This window comes from Maylandia zebra, linkage group LG16 (assembly GCF_041146795.1).
Source record: "Maylandia zebra isolate NMK-2024a linkage group LG16, Mzebra_GT3a, whole genome shotgun sequence".
In the NCBI taxonomy this organism is placed as follows: Eukaryota; Metazoa; Chordata; class Actinopteri; order Cichliformes; family Cichlidae; genus Maylandia; species Maylandia zebra.
In genome coordinates, this window is record NC_135182.1 from 8,625,698 (window position 1) to 8,645,228 (window position 19,531).

At 39.3% G+C, this 19,531-nt stretch overlaps 1 protein-coding gene across 7 annotated transcripts in view; it reads right to left on the reverse strand.

Annotated features, from left to right (window-relative positions):
- The window catches only part of lrch1 (leucine-rich repeats and calponin homology (CH) domain containing 1), a 109,418-nt gene that overhangs the window by 28,582 nt on the left and 61,305 nt on the right, over positions 1–19,531 (reverse strand). For 4 of the 7 annotated variants that reach the window (XM_004566296.5, XM_004566295.6, XM_004566293.6 and 1 more), the window contains exons 7-14: positions 10,299–10,386; positions 9,203–9,305; positions 7,475–7,584; positions 6,741–6,811; positions 6,321–6,407; positions 5,998–6,072; positions 1,921–1,957; positions 1,071–1,187 (exon numbers count right to left, since the gene is read on the reverse strand). In XM_004566296.5, the coding sequence (XP_004566353.1) occupies positions 1,071–1,187; positions 1,921–1,957; positions 5,998–6,072; positions 6,321–6,407; positions 6,741–6,811; positions 7,475–7,584; positions 9,203–9,305; positions 10,299–10,386 (688 nt within the window). The remainder of the gene's footprint in view (positions 1–1,070; positions 1,188–1,920; positions 1,958–5,997; positions 6,073–6,320; positions 6,408–6,740; positions 6,812–7,474; positions 7,585–9,202; positions 9,306–10,298; positions 10,387–19,531) is intronic. The other 3 variants (XM_012923301.5, XM_004566292.6, XM_004566291.6) reach the window with 2 other exon arrangements.

Consider the following 19,531-nt stretch of genomic DNA (forward strand, 5'->3'; position numbering starts at 1 on the left):
GCAATATATATCTTCTTTGATTTCCATTTGTTCTAAATACAGTGCTGCTTACAGGCCTGTACAAAGAGTGATGACCATCAAAGCAGAAACCCACTGCACTCATAGTGTCACAGGTTTGCTATTGTACACATTAAGTTAGCTAGCTAAACACAAGAAAAAATGTTAACATAATGGAGAAAACAAAGAACAATTAATTGTGACAAAACAGGATAACATTTTAGACAACATCCATGTCTAAACAGACCTTGCCCAAAACACCCCATGTAACATAAACTTAATGGTACATTCAATTCAGTGTCTTCCATACAGAAACCTATCATTCCTAATCTAATTTGAGGAAATAGGGAATGTTTTACAACAGAATTCAATTTTTCAATTGAATTCAATTTTATTTTTTATTTGTAACCATTGTCAAATTACAACAACGGCTGCCTCAAGGCACTTTATGGTAAAGACCCTACAATAATAGAAAGAAAAAGGAAAAAAACAATAGAAAGACAAATTCTGGTATTACTGTTTTAAGCATTGGATGTTTTAACCGATGCTTTAACCCAGAAATAAATAGAGGTAGTACAGAAATATAAAAAAACAAAGTTTTGGTGTTAATCCAATAAATAGTAAACATCATAATATATAGTTCATGAAATTACAAAAATAACCCTGAAACAGTGTTAATTATAAAACAAAGTCACACAGCCACTTCAGCAGATGAATGTTGCACACTAACATGGGAGAGAGAAAACACCAGCCACTTGTTTTTCTACTGTCCACTACAAAGGCTTTCAGTAAACCCACCTTCAGTTTAGCCAGTTAGTAATTTCCCAAGAAAGCCTGCGAGTAACTGGTGAAAGATTGAGACTCGCATGTAGCAACAGAGAAACACATTCCCTCTCTGTGCACATGTGGATCAGGCTGCTGGATGAAATGCGACACGTGAAAAGCTCAGAGAGGTGTGATCGGCAGCTAACACAGCAAACAGACACACGACCGTTGGATCACTGCGAAGCACGACCGTAGACAGCTCACTCGGAGGACAGAGACTACATCCAGAGGTCTGGCGCTACGTTTACCTTGATCGACATATGCCACTCATACTCCCGGCACGCAAGCTGGGCTTCAAACCTGGCCTTTTCTAGAATCATCTGTCTCTTCTTCTGGAACTCACAGCCACCTTCATCCATGTGCTGCTACAGGACGCATCAAAGGTTTCAGCTGTAAGTATTTTCTGTTACTAGCATACCTACAGGTTTTACTTATCTAGGAACGCACAACACTTTTCCACCTGCTGAGCTCCACCAGTTGAGGATAGTCATTAATACATTTTTTAGATAAGAGAGGTGTCTTTGCAAACTGGACCACCTAGTGGTAGTGGATAGGACTTGAAATACTATAAGAAAAGGCCAGAAAAAGGTTTCTTCATTTCTAGTCTCTCTCTATATATATCACATATTATACTATAATTATGCCTTCAGTATATTAGGGGGTCTTTAGCCCTCTAAATGACCCTACATGTTCTGCTTGGATGGCTCAGGGATCATGAAGGAAAAATGAAGGAGAGTTTGAACGTTATTTGGCTGCAAGTACCAATTCTTTCCTCTAAAATGTTTATACCAAAATAACATTTTCATCTGTTGAAACTTCCTCTGGTGCTTTTGTCAAAGAGAAGAGCCACCAGGCATTTCCTGAAAGTTCTCATTAATAAAAATCACTGCCACCTGCTGACCCAGAAATCCAACAAAAAGCTCAAAATCCAAGTTTTAGCAGAACTCTTCAGACACAGTGAATGTTGCTATTTTATTATAAATTACTGGCCAACAAACTGGAGTTTGAACCAACCTGGAAGTCCTTCCAGAAACTAAGAAACATGTATGCCATGTATGTGTGTTAGAGCTAAAGAGCTCTAACGAGCTCATACTGTACCTTTGGTGATGTGGCGCCGTCATCACTGTCCTGCCCGCTAAGGAGAAAAAAAAAGGAAAATAAGGGCAAGTGATCTACTTTACCATGACCCTACATAAAACAGTGTACAGAATCAGAACTACATTTATCTTCAGGAACGACCATATTGGCCCAAATACAAGAAAAGACATTTATTTTATGTTTTTCAGAATTTAGGTTTAGAAGCATCTTAGGAACAAGATGGCATTGAACTGTCTTCTACAAAGATGCATGATGAATTCTTTGTAATAGCCATTTTTTCAGCCCATTTACAGCAAAGGACTACAGATGAAAAGTAGCCTTTTTTGCTAATTCTGCCATTTTAAGATTAATATGTTCACTAATATACACTGTTCCTTTTAAATGAATGAATTCAATTCAAACTCAAAATTGTGAGACAGTTGGTCCTGTATGGGCAGAAATCTGTGCCATCAGAAACTGAATTTGAATAAGTTAAATTTGAATTTGAATTGCTCCGATTGAATCTGAATTGTAACTTGAATAAATGCTTTTGAAAACTGAATTTGAATTAGTCTAATTTGAAATTGAATTTATGGTTTGAAAATGATCATCACTAAATTGAAATTGAATTTATATTTTGAAAATGAATTGATTTGCTTTGAAACTGCATTTTATCCTTTAAAAATTCAGCTCTCGAATAATTTCAGTTTCACTTCTCACCATTCAGTTTCAGTTCTACAATTCAATTTCAGTTCCAAAATTCAGTTTTTTGGAACTTACATCCGGTTCCGGTTCAAGCGCAGATTAATAGAACTACGTTTTACTAGCGGACCGAAAGTGTTACTGACGGGAATCTACAGCGTCTTTAGCTGAATTAAGACTTCAGAAGTCATTCGTCATGTCGAATGACCAGCGGATAAACTCTCAGGTTGGTAATAAATGTATTACATGTATAAGAACAAGCGTCATGTTAACAAAAGATAGCCGTACGGTAACTGTTATGCTTATTGTAGCTGTTAGCTAAAAACGCTAATTTAGCGTAGTTTGCCCTGAATTCAGCTTTGACAAACAAATATGATCGACTGTTTCTAGTAGAATTCCAAAGTTGTCATCTTGGACCCTCTCAGAGTACCCCCTCTGTATGCTTGCAGAGACCCCTACAGTAGGGAAACATGCAAAACGGTGTCCAAACCTTTGTGTTTTAGCTTTATTTATGTCTTACACAGCATCCCAACTCTTTAGCTGACTTAATAACTTTAGCTAAAGTGAATAGTTAGTCTAATTCATTAGTGCAGCATTACTGGATCACCTCTGTTTGAAGTGATATAATATGATATACAACTATCACTGAAACAGCAAACTTTGTAAATAAGCAAACAACACTTCTCATTCTCTAAACGTTTGGCCACAGCTGTAGATTACACTATCAGTGCTTGTTCACTCTTGACAATAATTACATTTCTAAATTCTCTTTGTGCATTTACAGGTAAACAATATCTAATATTTTATCTAAATGACTGCTTTGTCTTTGAAAAGGGTGAAGAGCCTGAGGCCGGTGACAGTCCAGTTCTACTCTAAGTACATCCTTACTGTGGCTCACAGGACAAGGCCACATTCCTGTCCTGCCAGAAGAGAAGACAAACGTCAGAGTCTTCATGCAGTTCAACCACACCTGTCATATTCCATATGACAGGGGTCTCAAACTCCAGTCCTCAAGGGTGGACTGGAGTCATGCAACTTTTCCATGCCCTCGAGGACTGGAGTTTGAGACCCCTGCCGTATGGTGTTCATGCTGTTTTCTACCCCACAGTTACAGCATGTCTGACTGCCTGTTCAGCATATGCAAAAATATATGAGTTTAAGCATGTGATGACTAAGGCCTTCCATTATGGTGTTTGTCATCACATGTCACAGACATCTGGATGATCATTTGGAATAAACTAAAAACTTGTTACTTCATCTTTTATCTTTATTATTATTATTATTGTTGTTCTTATTTTACACTTTTCATGGTTAGGCATTAGGTTTATTTGTAGTAGTCCTTTCCAACGTCTTTCCCTCTTCCATGTTACTGTGTCAGCTTGTGAGCATCTATTTGGGTTTGGAAGTGGAACAGAAAGTCAGGAAATCCAAAGTGCCATTAAAACCAGAAGAGGTTCTTATATTTCAGAAGAAGGGATTAATTCAAAAGAAATGACATCAATGCCATATTTTATTTAGGAATACTAGAGAGCACTTTGCAAAATAACACATTCTTATAATTTCACCCTCAGATGAGCCAAGCTACGACTGTCAGGGAATGTGGTGTAGGTACAGAGCATATGAGAGTGGTTAAGTTAATGTCTCTTGTCTAGATGAAGGCACAATAGGGATCAATGGCAAGGCGTAGAGATTCAGTATCTTCAGTCTTCAGTGGACACTCCATTTCTGGCACAAAACACCTGTAAAAGATGGTCGATTTAGGAGGTGACCCGACAACTTCAGCCTGTCAAACATAGTAATGGAGCAGTATGTTTAAAAAATATATCTAATTAAGCATGCACTCAGTACCCTAAGAATTATTATGGTAGTTAAACACAGTGATAGTTGTACATCATATTATATCACTTCAAACAGAGGTGATCCAGTAATGCTGCACTAATGAATTAGACTAACTATTCACTTTAGCTAAAGTTATTAAGTTAGCTAAAGAGTTGGGATGCTGTGTAAGACATAAATAAAGCTAAAACACAAAGGTTTGGACACCGTTTTGCATGTTTCCCTACTGTAGGGGTCTCTGCAAGCATACAGAGGGGCACTCTGAGAGGGTCCAAGATGACAACTTTGGAATTCTACTAGAAACAGTCGATCATATTTGTTTGTCAAAGCTGAATTCAGGGCAAACTACGCTAAATTAGCGTTTTTAGCTAACAGCTACAATAAGCATAACAGTTACCTTACGGCTATCTTTTGTTAACATGACGCTTGTTCTTATACATGTAATACATTTATTACCAACCTGAGAGTTTATCCGCTGGTCATTCGACATGACGAATGACTTCTGAAGTCTTAATTCAGCTAAAGACGCTGTAGATTCCCGTCAGTAACACTTTCGGTCCGCTAGTAAAACGTAGTTCTATTAATCTGCGCTTGAACCGGAACCGGATGTAAGTTCCAAAAAACTGAATTTTGGAACTGAAATTGAATTGTAGAACTGAAACTGAATGGTGAGAAGTGAAACTGAAATTATTCGAGAGCTGAATTTTTAAAGGATAAAATGCAGTTTCAAAGCAAATCAATTCATTTTCAAAATATAAATTCAATTTCAATTTAGTGATGATCATTTTCAAACCATAAATTCAATTTCAAATTAGACTAATTCAAATTCAGTTTTCAAAAGCATTTATTCAAGTTACAATTCAGATTCAATCTGAGCAATTCAAATTCAAATGTAACTTATTCAAATTCAGTTTCTGATGGCACAGATTTCTGCCCATAGTCCTGTTTAATTAGCCCAGTTCAACTTCCAGGACTTTCTGATCATGCCTAGAATATTTACTTACACAAATTGAGGCTATCGATTGAACGTTAATAAAATGATAGCTGTCACTGACTGTGGGCTGACAGAGAAGATGATACAGAGTAATCAAGTCTGACATACAAGACACACTGATGGATTTTTTGTTGTGTTCATACACCACTCTTCACTCAATCATTACTCATCATTAATGTGTTGCTCTCCTCCACAGTGTGTCTTGGTCCCATCTCCCTCCCCTCACCCAATGGCTCCCCTCCCTGAGCCTGGTTCTGCCGGAGGTTTGCTTCCTGTTTATATCAAAGCCCTTTCTCATAGGGGGTCATCTGTTGTTTGGCGTTTTCTCTGTATTGTCGTAGGATTTCCACCTTATAAAATAAAGCACCTAGAGGCAGCTGTTGTTGTGATTTGCTGCTATATAAATAAAACCGAACTGAATTAAATAGAGGTAGAATGCTTTCGGAGCTAAAAAAAAAAGAAGAGATTTTTAACACAAAAACATTTCTCCCCTCAGTCCATCAGGCCAAAACCTTTTCCACAGTCATAATACAAGTAGTCTTAAATGCAGATTCATGGAATCTTACTTGAGTGACTCGTCCACTGTGACCATCTCCACTGGATAGAGCTGGACTCCAGACAAATCTTCCTCTGTGTTCACCCTGATGCACAAAACACAATAGTAATGCCACAGAGTGCTGGCTTGCAAATGAGAAAAACAAACTAAAAACAAAAACATGACTTCAGTCAAGTTTAATTCTCTCATAGTTTAAGTAAGTTCAGCAGTGGTAACATAGTGCTGCAGATATGAATTATTACTCAGCAAAGGGAAACAGACTATGGATACTCTTATAGACTCACTGTGGTGTCACTTAGCTCTAACTAACACTCAGCTGTTGGTGTTTTTCACCTGCTGGGGTCCTGCAGCAGTTCCACAGCCTCTTTTAGCTGGTTGATCATGTCGATGTGGAGCTCTGTGCCCCCTGTGACTTTTGACCTGCAGCCACAAAGATAGAAATGAGAGTCATGTATATGTACAGTGTATTTACACGGGTGATGATGGTGCCATATCATAAAATCACAGCTGGTAAAATCCCTCAGAGGATACTTGTAGATTCTAAATTGTCATCAATCAACAGAAAGAAACACAAAAAAATCACTACTGATTTTGAATGATGCTGCAAAAAGATACTGAATAACCTGTGCTAATAAAAGTAGAAGAAAAATATCTAATTATGACATACAATACAATAATCTACCAATAAATGAGGAGAAACTAAACGTGAGTCATAAAGTGGAAATCGAAACGACACTATGCTCACGAACTTACGTTTGTTGTGTTGACCAGTGAGAGTCTTCTTCTATCCTGAGGGGCTCGTCGAAGTCTGCTGCCGTCCTACCCTGCAAAGACAAGCGTACGCAAATCAGCAACAGCTGCAGAAATCACATGATCCACAGTCCGGCTCAGAGACGTTACCACTTTCTCCTCCGTACAATTAGAAAACAGAGTCCTTTTTCTTCATCCATTCCTTCCATTCTTTATGCTTTTCTTGTTTCTTACTCTTTTCTAACAGCAAGTCTTTATTCTGCAATTTGACTGTAGAGTACTTTGGTATACAGAGGAGTTCACGGCCAATTCAATGACTAGAAGCAATGTGCAACTGGAGAATAACATCGGCAGAGGTAAAAACTGAGTTTTGATGATGTGAAACCCGTTTGTACTTTTAACTTGGAATAAGCTAAAAAAGGTGGATGAACTCCAATACTAAGTAGAGCTGGCTCTCTTCATGACAATTCAAGCAAAACTTTTAAGTCTAAAAGGAATTTTAATTGAGATTAACATAAAGTGACAGTTTATGCTGCAGGCTCCATTTAAACAAACCGCATGAGCCTAAAACGACAGGCAGCGTAACTAATGCTGGAATAAAGTAACCCAGTGAACATAATAGTTTTACATAACCTCAATCAGAGGGAGGCATTATGCATGAAGTGAACCATTTACTGCATCAATTTTTAACTGAAGCACTCAGAGGTGTGCAGACGCAACACAACACGAGCTCTTGCCTTGATGTAGTTGATGAAGCGAGTGCTGAGAGAAGAGTCTCTGTTCTGGTCTCTCAGGGCTTCCGTAGGGCTCTCCTCAATCAGCTGCACCGAGTCAGAGTTTGGGTCTGCTGAAATGAAGGAAACATGAACTCTCAGTTTTAAGCTGAAGTGTAGGCTGTAGAATTCTGCACCACAGGTTTGATAGAATATGAAAAATATGGGCACAAAAGCACAACTCCCATGAAAGTGAACCCACGAAGGATTATAATTACCTGCATAACCAAAGTTATAAAGGGACTTGTAAACGTCACAGCTCCATCAATTTTAGTCAGTCATGCGTAACGCAGCACAGTTTTTGTCTATGTGTTTACACTCATTCAAACAGATTCACTTTTTAAAAATATCAAAGTTATTATCAATGTGCAAGAAATAAAACACAGATACAAATACAGTCTGATCACAGCTCACCAGTCACAACTAACTAGACACTAAATGGAGGAAATAAGCAGAACTGAAGAATCCTGAAAAAAATTATGACAAAAATTTGGCACCAAGCCTCAAACAGCCAATCAACAGCTGAAACATATTTATGAGTGTCAGCAGGCACACCTCCGTCACATAAACTGGCACAGAACGTGTTCAGTCCTATGGTGGGATGAGCAGATGATTGGATTGAGATGCAGTGAAACTGTGCATGCACTACAGAAGTATAAATTGAGGAAAAAGAAAGCTACTTTAATCTTGTTTGGGGACAAAGCCGCCAAACCTTTGAACCACTACTTCAAGTTATGGCTGTCTCTCCTTGCACTTAGACAAGGATTTCAAAAGAACTGTCCAAATATCTGCCCGGAGCCGTTGCCAAGACAGATGTCGAGTGGCAGAATGTGCAGGAGAAGCGATTGGAGGAAAGCAGGTCAGGTGCGTGAGTTAGCCCTTAAGTCAGCTCTTAAAACCTTTGAGAATTCTTTCCCTAATTTTTTGTGTTTGTTTAAATTTCATTCATTTTCTAAACTTTTCACAAGAAAATTGGCGATAAATAATAAAAACCACAGCAGGAGCTTGCTGCTATTTTAAAAACAACACATTTGTCAAATATATAATATGTAAAACATCTTTGTGACGCCAGGATTAAGGATTTGTTTAGAAATATAAATAACCTCTTTTCACTCATCTCAGTTCAGTAAATGTGACCCTCCATCAGCTCTAACCTAATTAAGGCTGATTGAAGTCTATTTAAACTGTGTCTGGGGAGCTGCTGCTGTTCTTTAATAGAGTTCAACAGCCCAGATACTTTTACACACACAGCTGACAGGTTAGAAAAGCAAAACTACTAAACCCTCAGTTTGTACACTGCTGAACCACATCGCATGGCAGGGCTCGTACGGGATCTCCTGACTTGTAGATGGTGCTGAGCACTGCTTCATGCTGCATGAACAAATCCAGCAGCAGATAAATAATTGTGCAAGTCTGTTGATTACTTCACTCTTTCCTCTTTTCCATAATCATTGACTGAATCACTCAATGTGCATTCTCAAATTGGTTATGCTTTTTTCTCAACGGAGTCAAGTCCAGATGATGTTTATGCTCCCAAAGCATGAGTAATAAGAGCGCACGTGCACACACTATTCATTCACATGGATCCGGGCTGTCCAGAGAGTTTAACCAGGTGACAATAGATAGCATAATACAGTTTGTCTACCATCGCCACATGCTGGCCACTCTGTGTGTGTGTGTGTGTGTGTGTACCTGTCAGAGAGCTGATGTGTTCACTCGAGTCGTCTTTGCCGATTCCCTCCTCTGTGATGTGACTCATTGGCACATTAAGGCTCAGACTGTCTTCATCTGACGGCTGAAACAAGCAATGAAACGGCTTCAGAGCTGAAACAAAACTGTGAGAACCTCAACACAAGAACACAACAACTGATGAGTGTTAAAAGTGTAAACGTTCTCAGTTGTAGTTTATTACTTTTCTCGTAGTTTTGGGTCAGGAAAAGCATATCAGTTGCAAATTAGAGTTTATAATTTCAGTTTCGCAGACCTGGAGCTGGCTGCTGCCTTGAATAGCTTTCTATCTCAACAATGACCAAAAGTGTGAATTAGTAACAAAGAAAAAATGTGTTCATTCTAAAATGAAAAGGAGATCTCTGACTCCCACTGATGCGACGTGACGTCAGTTTACAGAATCCTACAAAATTCCTCTGCACTGCACGGATAAAGACTACGAAAGACAGAAAAACTTTTAGCTTATCAGTTCAAATGAAGAAAATAACTTCAACTAAACGTTAAGTTGCCCCTAATTACAAGATGAGGCCAAAGTGCCTCCGCTCTAACAGTATTTCATTTCAAGACCAAATCCAGAAGAATCTCAAATTCAAAGTCAAATATTAAAATTTTCAGTTATTTGTCATTTATTTCAACTTTGTATTAATTCATCTTAAATAATGCTCTTTAACAATTTACTGTTAAATGTAACAATTCATTTTTTGCCATTTTTCACAATCATTTACTCACAAGTCCACAAAAGAAATAACAATTTGCAGAAAAAGTGAGTGACGTCTAAACGGGTCCGTCTTTTAATGTCACCGCACTCACTCAGATACACCGACTTACAGAGGAAAAAAACGATGAGCTGGTGTGATTAGAAAATGAGGATTAAAGGAGTAAAGATGAGTGTATTAAGTACATGTCTAACGCATATTTGTGCATGGATACATACACACACATAACTATACACCTATATTTGAACATGTTACAGTCATATTGGTACAAATGTACAAAATCCCCCCCCACACACAGACACACAGATGCAGAGACACACAGATGCAGAGACACACACACACACCTCAGTAGCAGACAGTCTCTTGTCTCCGTTGTCGCTGCCGACTCCTGAGTCACTGTCCTGCTTCTTCTGCTGCTCCATGTCTTCCACACTGCAGACACAAGACACAGGTCACACACCTGACACACACACAGGAGGCAGGCGTGTGTGTGTGTGTATGCACAGGCGAGACAAAGAGCAAGGGAGCCACAATGACAGAGAGGGAGACAGAGAGAGAATGCTCCCCCTCCCCTCTCTGCTTCTCATGCTGCGTTCACACTGCTGTGTAAATTCTGATTGGCTGTTTGGATTTAACCTTTAACTGCTGTCATGAAAGTTTCAGGGCATCTACAGGTGTAAGCCGGTTAAACAAAAACTTTTTTTGACGTCACTGCAATCAACATTTAAAAATGAAACCTACAACCGAAATACACAGACCACAGCAAACAAAGTAAAGCCTTCATCATCCTCACTTCCATCACTGTACTGCATGTCTGCATGTACCCTCTCCCAGGCCTGAAGTATTCTTCAGGAATTTATTTAGTATTTTTATGCATCTTCTCGGCATTCTTTAACTTTACACATGTAAAGACAGCCGAATGTGTAATGAGGAGAAATTCTTGAGGTGACAGGACTAAAGAGAGACCCATCTGAACCACCAGTAGTACAGCTCAGCCTGCTATGTAGACACCCCTATGGCATCAGTTTGAAAATCCTACATTACCTTCTTCTCGAGTTATCGCATTCACAAGATTTTCAGAAAACTTGAACTTTGACCTTTCACTTTAGGTTCATGTCACAGAGATTCAGAGTAGTCTGAGATGATTTGTAAACGTGCCTGTGTTATTGATTTCAAGCTCATTCTGGAGTTATTGGGTTCACAAGATTTCAATGAAACTTGAACTTTGCAATTCAAACGTGTTCAAGATTTATTTTGTAGACACACCTATGGTATCAATCTGAAGCTCCTACACTGCCTCATTCTCAAGTTATCTCATTCACAAATTTAGGTTAGGTTTTCACTCTGCCCGCCCAGCCTGCCCGGTGGAGTGACAAGAATACTCCATCAGCCTTTTACAGCTGAGGGGTAAAAACTTATGTACAAAGTTTCTGAACCATCCATCCATCCATCCATTTTCATCCGCTTTGTCCGGGGCCGGGTCGCGGGGGCAGCAGCCTAAGCAAAGTTTCTGAACCTTAGGACGCAAAATTTAATTTAGGACCTTAAACAATCCAATGTCACATGTTTTTCACTGCCAAGCTTTCTATTAAGCCCCATGGATGGCATGAAGTTCCTATACTTAATCCTTCATTGATTTAAAGTCATAGCTTCCTTAATGTTTTATATTACTTAGACAGTTAAGTGCTTTTTTTCTGGCCTATGAATAGAACGACTTGATGCGATCAGACAGAGGAAGCCTAAAATAATATTAAACAATAAAGAAGCTCATTGAGTGGTTAATATGATAGTTAAAATAATAATAATAATAATAATAATAATAATAATAATAATAATAAGGTGTAAGCCTTCAAATAGAGTTTAAATCAACTTTTTCTGTAAGACTTTTCTTAAACAAACTGACCTGTCATACTCTGTATAATATTGAAATCTAAAGCATTATTAAACAAATTCTATTATGTTTATTATTTATTCATAATAGAACAAATAGAATATATTTGTTCTATTGTGATAAAACATCCCTATTTGATCAAGGGAAGATCTGAAAAAAGGTTTTAAAAATCAGTGTTTTAGAAAACACACAGGAGTCAAATACAAGGGCATCTGGGGAACTTTAATTGGCCGTGTGAACACTGGCCTGTGGCAGTCTCCAAGCAACTGAACAATAATGAGGCACTGGAATTGCTCACACACACACACACACACACACACACACACACACACGCGCACACACAGCATTTTCTAATAACCCTTCTGTGAGCAACAGTGTCGCTCCTCTCCTCTCATCTCCTTGATCATGATTCTACAAGTGCAGTTGCTTCATAATAGCCCACACAGGTCACTTTAAGTCTGAGACAAATTAGGGTTCATCCATCTCTCTGTGACCTCTGACCCCCTGACATCCTCATCATGTCACTAAAAGACTAAAACTCGTGTAATAGCCAAAAAAATATGCCATCATAAGCAAATGCTATGAGCAGATCTGGAACTTGGACTGTGTTGTTTTACTTTGGCGGGGCACTCTTTCTTCATTTGGTAAACCATAAACGGAGCCATGCTGGGTTTCATTTTTATCTAGCTCTGTTTAAGGTCATCGTATTAATGGGGTTTTAAAAATAGCATCACTCTGTTCTCAGCTTCCTCTGGAGTGAGACGGCAAACGACTGCACCTCACAGAAGCGTACTAATTTATTATCCACAGCCTTTTTTTGAGTGAAAGTGGCATTGCATGTTTATGAAAAACAAAGCTGAGAAACAACAAATTCAGAGTGATGGCTTGTAATAATGTTTCAGTGAAAGACGAAAAAAAGAATCGGAAGCATTTGAGGATCACAGAAGACGACTAAGAAGAAATCATAGAGCAGGAATAGAAGACTTCTGTTAAAATAAATATGAAGTTGAACTTTAGCATATCTGTCTTTCAGAATCATAGCTTGTCAAAGTCAGGGATTGGTCTAATTTCAGTAACCCTGCATGGAAAACACAGCCAATCAAAAACGGCTCGTCTACCAATTCAAAGATTGGTGGTTCCGCTCTGCACTTCTCCAGTCTGCATGCCAAAGTATCCTCGAGCAGGATACTGAACCCTGAGTTGCCCCTGATGCATCTATCAGTGTGAGATAAAAGTGTGTGTGCGAATGGGTGAGGCTGTAGCATAAAGCACTTTTGAGTGCTCAGTTAGAATGGAAACCACTATAAGTACCAGTTCATTTCCCATAAAATCAGTGACGTCACCAACTGTGTATTGAATCTAAATGCAATCGATTATCGATGGAATGCCAATCAGCAGGCGGTGCTGTTTTCTGGTATTAATTGAAAATATATGGAGCCAAAAAACTGACATATTAACGTATAAACCAATAAGCAACAGTGCTTACTCGACAGTGGTTGTGCTTACTGACCTCGAACTGCTTTTATGTGGTACACAGCACTCAAAGATCTGCCAAAAAATGTTTTAGTATTACTTTGGTAAGCTATGAAGGCGCACCGCTTGATGAATTGTCGGAGCATTATTTTACCAGGTGTAACAATTAAGTTAAAACATCCAGGCATCCATGAAAATAGAAGTTATTAAATTTAACGGAGTTAAAAGTTAGCAGGAAGTTAGCTCGCTAGTTTCCACCTAAACATGATATTGCATGTTCTGACTGAGAGATTTCTGAAAAAATTAAAACGTACAGCTCTGCTATCACTTCCAACATGAATGAAGACAGAAAACTAAACAGCAGTGACGTTTGTAGGGTTATTGAAATTTGGCTAGCTGGTATATAATGATTTGCTACGTGATCGCTAGTGACACAGCTATGTTAGTATAACATAAACACAGTGAAGCTGGAGGATGAACACTAACATTTTTCCACTCGATAAAAGTTAACGTGAGGGTTCCTGATGGTTAGGGACAAAAGCAATCACATGGCAGGATGATACAAACGGACCAAACTTCAGTCAGGAGAACAACTGAGAAAATCCATCCACAATACCAGATTAGTCATTAATACACTGCAACATCATCGGAAAAGAGCAGCAGAGAGAATTCAACATTAATGAATCAATGCAAGAAGAATGAGTGGAGTAAAGTTCGACTTATCTGACTGTTTTGTTTTGCTTATAATCTGGTGCGCCTTATATACGGTCCGAAATATACGGTAGTTATTTCTGGAGTGGCCACTTTAGGTGGTTCCAAAACCAAATTAATTCCCATAGACAGACAAGTCAGAATCCTCAACTTGATGGCATTAAAGAGTTTACAGCTTTTCCCAACGTCTTTACAGCAGAAATAAAATGGGGGGGGAAATCTGCCAAACAGCAAAGCATGACAGCTGCAACAAATGATGAGCTTAAAACCAATCTGAAAATTACTAACCGTCAGAGAAAGAGAAAGCAGACCTGTTGCAGTGCTGTAGTTTGTCAGTCTGGTTTCTGTTCTGGCGTTTTATATGTATGGACTCTATATCCACACAATATCAGCGCTCCCTCTAGGTCACCCCTTCATACCTTGGATGTTGCTGATGCTTTTATCTTGTGTGTCATGTGGAGTTTATTTAATCAAAGAAATCAAGAAGACAAGTGACAAAAGCATGAACAAGAATGAAAGCTAAAGGAAAACCTGATTTACATGTAAGTGTAGAGTCTGTGTGAACTACAGGAGAACAGAAACTGTTTTTCCTGCCCACATCCTGGGAGAGTTTCATGTGGGCAGGAAAAACAACTCAGCTGAAGCTGAGTGTTGAAGGACCTGAAGAGGCAGAATTTTTATTTCCTATGTATTTCTGTTTTTACCGTACTTCCCTCCAACCCTCACCAGTTGCCCACCAGCTTTTTAAATATTTTATTCTTTATTCCTTTGCTTTTTGACATTACATCGCTTGGGTTAGACAAACTAGAAGTCCTTAATCCTAAAGCCTTTGGTAATCCCCCGACTTTGGATTGGAGGATGGATGAAATGACATAAATTCATTCTATACTGTACTCTGTAGATGTGAGTACTGTTCCAGTTTCATAATACAGTTTTACCTCAGACACACAGCTAGATTCCGGGTCAATCGACTGTCTGACATGATTTCTCTGCCTCCTCAGATGTTGTTCCCTACTCTGCCAACAAGAGTTCAAACTGTGCCACCAACATCCTAAAATATGTATGAAAGCGGTCATGACAAAACTTCAAGTGCTGGATCAAACCATGAAATTCTCCTTGCTGCTGCTGCCCCATGAGAACCGGATGAACCCAGAATCTCTGTTTCTTCCTTTTCTTGTTTAGAAACATCAGGACCAGCTCATCATCGCTTGATGTCAACTTCATTTTTTCCACATTGCATTTTTTCAAAAGATGAATTTTCTCACAAAGAAACAACGCTTTAACTGTGTACAGGGTGGGCCATTTATATGGATACACCGTAATAACACCGTGATAAAATGGGAATGGTTGGTGATATTAAAGTCCTGTTTGTGGCACATTAGTATATGTGAGGGGGCAAACTCCTCAAGATGGGTGGTGACCATGGTGGCCATTTAGAAGTCGGCCATCTTGGATACAACTTTTGTTTTTTCAATAGGAAGAGGGCCATGTGACACATCAAACTTACTGGTAATGTCACAAGAAAAACAATGGTGTGCTTGGTTTCAATGTAACTTTATTCTTTCATGAGTTATTTACAAGTTTCTCTTTGTTCACAGCCATTGACATGTCGAAGAGGTTAACACGTGAGGAGCAGATCGAAATTGTGTTGATATCTGGTGAACGCAGTAACCGGGTCATTGCAGCAGATTTCAATGCAAGACACCCTACGAGACCACCCATCTCCCATGCTACAGTCAGCAAACTGCTTGCTAAGTTTCGTGAAACTGGTTCAGTGTTGGATTTGCCAAAATGTGGACGCAAGAAAACTGTCACTAATGAAGAAACATCAGTGGCTGTCCTAGCTTCATTCAGCAAGAGCCCGAAGCGTAGCACTCGCTGCATGTCACTGGAGAGAGGCATTAGTCGAACATCCCTTCGGCGGATATTAGCTACTCACAAATGGCACCCTTACAAACTCCAGCTACTGCAGCATCTCAACGTGGATGACCCTCACTTCATGCAGAAGATTTTGTTCAGTGATGAGGCAAACTTTTATGTGAATGGTGAAGTTAACAAACAAAACTACCGCTATTGGTCTGACACTATCCCACATTGGATGGATCCCTCCAAGACTGTTGGAACAACAAAAGTGATGGTTTGGTGTGGTATATGGGGTACAACGATAGTGGGTCCATTCTTCATCAATGGAAACCTCAAGGCCACTGGATATTTGAAATTGCTACATGATGATGTGTTTCCCTCTTTATGCACTGAAGCTGGCACGTTCCCTGAGTTTTTCCAGCAAGATGGAGCACCACCACATTATGGGTGCCAGGTCCGAGCATTCCTAGATGAACAGTTTCCTAGAAAGTGGATTGGTCGTCGTGGGCCAGTTGAATGGCCCCCAAGGTCTCCCGATCTGACCCCCTTAGACTTTTATCTTTGGGGTCATCTGAAGGCAATTGTCTATGGTGTGAAGATACGAGATGTGCAGCACCTGAAACTACGGATACTGGATTCCTGTGCTGGCATTTCTACTGCGGTGTTGCTATCAGTGTGTGAAGAGTGGGAGAAGAGGGTTGCATTGACAATCCAACCCAATGGGCATTAAACACATTTTCTAAGTGGTCAGAAACTTGTAAATAACTCATGAAAGAATAAAGTTACGTTGAAATCAAGCACACCATTGTTTTTCTTGTGACATTACCAGTAAGTTTGATGTGTCACATGGCCCTCTTCCTATTGAAAAAACAAAAGTTGTATCCAAGATGGCCGACTTCTAAATGGCCACCATGGTCACTACCCATCTTGAGGAGTTTGCCCCCTCACATATACTAATGTGCCACAAACAGGACTTTAATATCACCAACAATTCCCATGTTATTACGGTGTATCCATATAAATGGCCCACCCTGTGTATAAGTTTGAAACTGTGTGTAAAGGCCTTAATGCTAATTTGCGTAACCAGGCAAAACTGTCCTCTGCCAGAGACCTGGGAGCTTGAGAGTCCAGTATCTTTGGTGTTCCTAGGACTGCGCACTTCTGGACAGAGATCTCAGATGTTGTTCCCGGGACCTGCTGGAGCCACTCGCCTAGCTTGGGAGTCACCGCACCTAGTGCTATGATTACCACTGGGACCACCGTTACCTTCATCCTCCACATCTTCTACAGCTATCACTACAGCTGTCTTCCTCTGCTTGTTAGCCTTCACCATTTTGCCCTTCTGTATCTGCAAGTCCCACAGGATCTTAGCTTGGTCATTTTTCGACCACCCTAGGGAGCGTCTCCCATTTTGACCTCGAGATCTCCAGGCCATACTTGGCACAGATGTTTCTGTATACTATGCTGGCCACTTGGTTATGGCGTTCTATGTATGTTCTGCCTGATAGCATCTTGCAACCTGCTGTTATGTGCTGGATTGTCTCAGGGGCATCTTTACACAGCCTGCACCTGGGGTCTTACCTGGTGTAATATGGATCTTGTGCTCAGAGCTTGTTCCTGTGCTGCCATGAGTATTAGTTTATAGGTGGCCAGCACTGCAGGGGTTGTTTGTTTGTTAGTTTGTATTCCTACCATTGTTTCATCTGTCAATTTCTTTCTTTTTACATTGCTTCCTGTTTGTATTGTTATTCACTCTGTTTAGCTCACTTCTTTTTCTTTTCTTTGTATCACTGTGTGCAGTCCATCAACCCATTTCTCTGACTGCTTCAACAAGTCTTTCTTTTGTCCCTGAGATATGTGCAGTCTTTTTTTTGTATGTCCTTACTAGGTGTCATCATTCAAGGATTGTAGTCTTTCATTCCTTTGTCTACTTAAATGTTTTCTTCCTGTATTCACTCCCGATTCCTTTATTCATCAGTCACAGAGAACATCTCACACACCGGTGATGAGATTTTGGACAAACCTTTCAGTATGATGGCAGTCTGTCACTGCTACCCAGCTGGGAGCCGGAGAAAGGATCAGTTTCAGCTGACTAATGGAGGATTTGGCTACAGGCTGAGAAACTGAGCAAGCTCAGATCACAGACAGTTTCTGTCTACGTGTAATGTTGTTAAAACCATACGAAATAATGGCCCTGGGGTGATGTAATGTGCTTCTGGCAACTATCTTGGCAGTCCAAAGCTTAAAACAACTTACAGCATTCATAAATAACCTAAAAGTCACAAAAATTTGAAACAAATGTCTCAAATGTTTTCTCTGTTTGCTAGTTTTCTCATATGTCCTAAACTTTTCTAGAAACAAATGATGGAGTGGGATGTGGATGTATCCTGTACACTAATACTCAATAAAACTGAGTATTTCCAGGACTGGGAATACAGTTCAGATGTGAACCAAAAAACAGAAAAAGCTTCAAAAGTTCATGATTTTACGACTTGAGTCAAATTATAGCTTTTTCTTGCTGCTGTTACACCCAAATTTCCCCTGAGGGACAATTAAAAGATTATTCTATTCCATTATGCCATGTCAGTAGTTATATATAGTATACTTTCTCTTTGTCAGGTTAACAAAACTGAAAGAAACCTTTGTTCAGGTTAAAGGTACAGTCAGTCATTTCTTTGAGGCCACTTAATAAAACAAATGTTGTAATCATAAATATAAATTAATAAGTGTGTAATTATTTCTTAGGACAAAATGATGCATTCTCATAAACTTAGTACATCAAAGGAGAACAGAACTCGTAGACAAATTTTATTTTGCGTCAGCACCTTCAGACTCAAGATATAAAAGATCATACCTGTGTTTTACCAACGGAGCAAAACCACGAAGGAAAGAGACATAGATCCAGATCAAAGTCCATCCTCTCCTTCCTAACCTTAAAGCTAAGAACAAGCTGGCTACATAACAATCGCTTTAAGCTAACATCACACCTACTAATGCCAGAGTCAAGTGTCCTAGAAATAACACTTTCCCTCTGATAAACAGTTTTTATATTCTCACATCGTAACAAGAGTTTATTCGCTAAGCCTCGGAGTCCAACAATGTTAGCCTCACTTCAATGAAATTTTCACCAACACCATGCAACGCATACTGACAGAAAAGTTCAGGATATCCTCAAAAACTCACACCAATATCACTGTGATCACAGAGAAGTGAGCTTTACTGACTCATCAGACCCCTTTCACAAAGTTTTACAGTCTCCTGCATAGTAAATAGAAGCGGATACTTCTCACGCAGCATTGACAGCTGAGGTAAACTGCAGACTGAGCCTAACCAGATTTTTTTTTGAGGTGACTCAAGGAAAAAAAAAAAAGCTAAACCCTGCAAATATTTAGTGGACACATATCACTTTTTATTTATTTTTAAAAGTATTTCTTTTTTTTGATTTATTGTTACATGTTGCTATTATTCAAATATTAGAAAATATAAAAATGTCTTTTTTACACAATTGGTAGCAGACACATGGTGGCCAGCCGTGGCCACTATGGCTCTTTTGCTGACTAAAGCACGTTTGTCCTGCAGCAGCCACTGTAGCTCGGATTATACACTTTGGGAGGGGGAAGAAAACAATTAAGTCGCTGA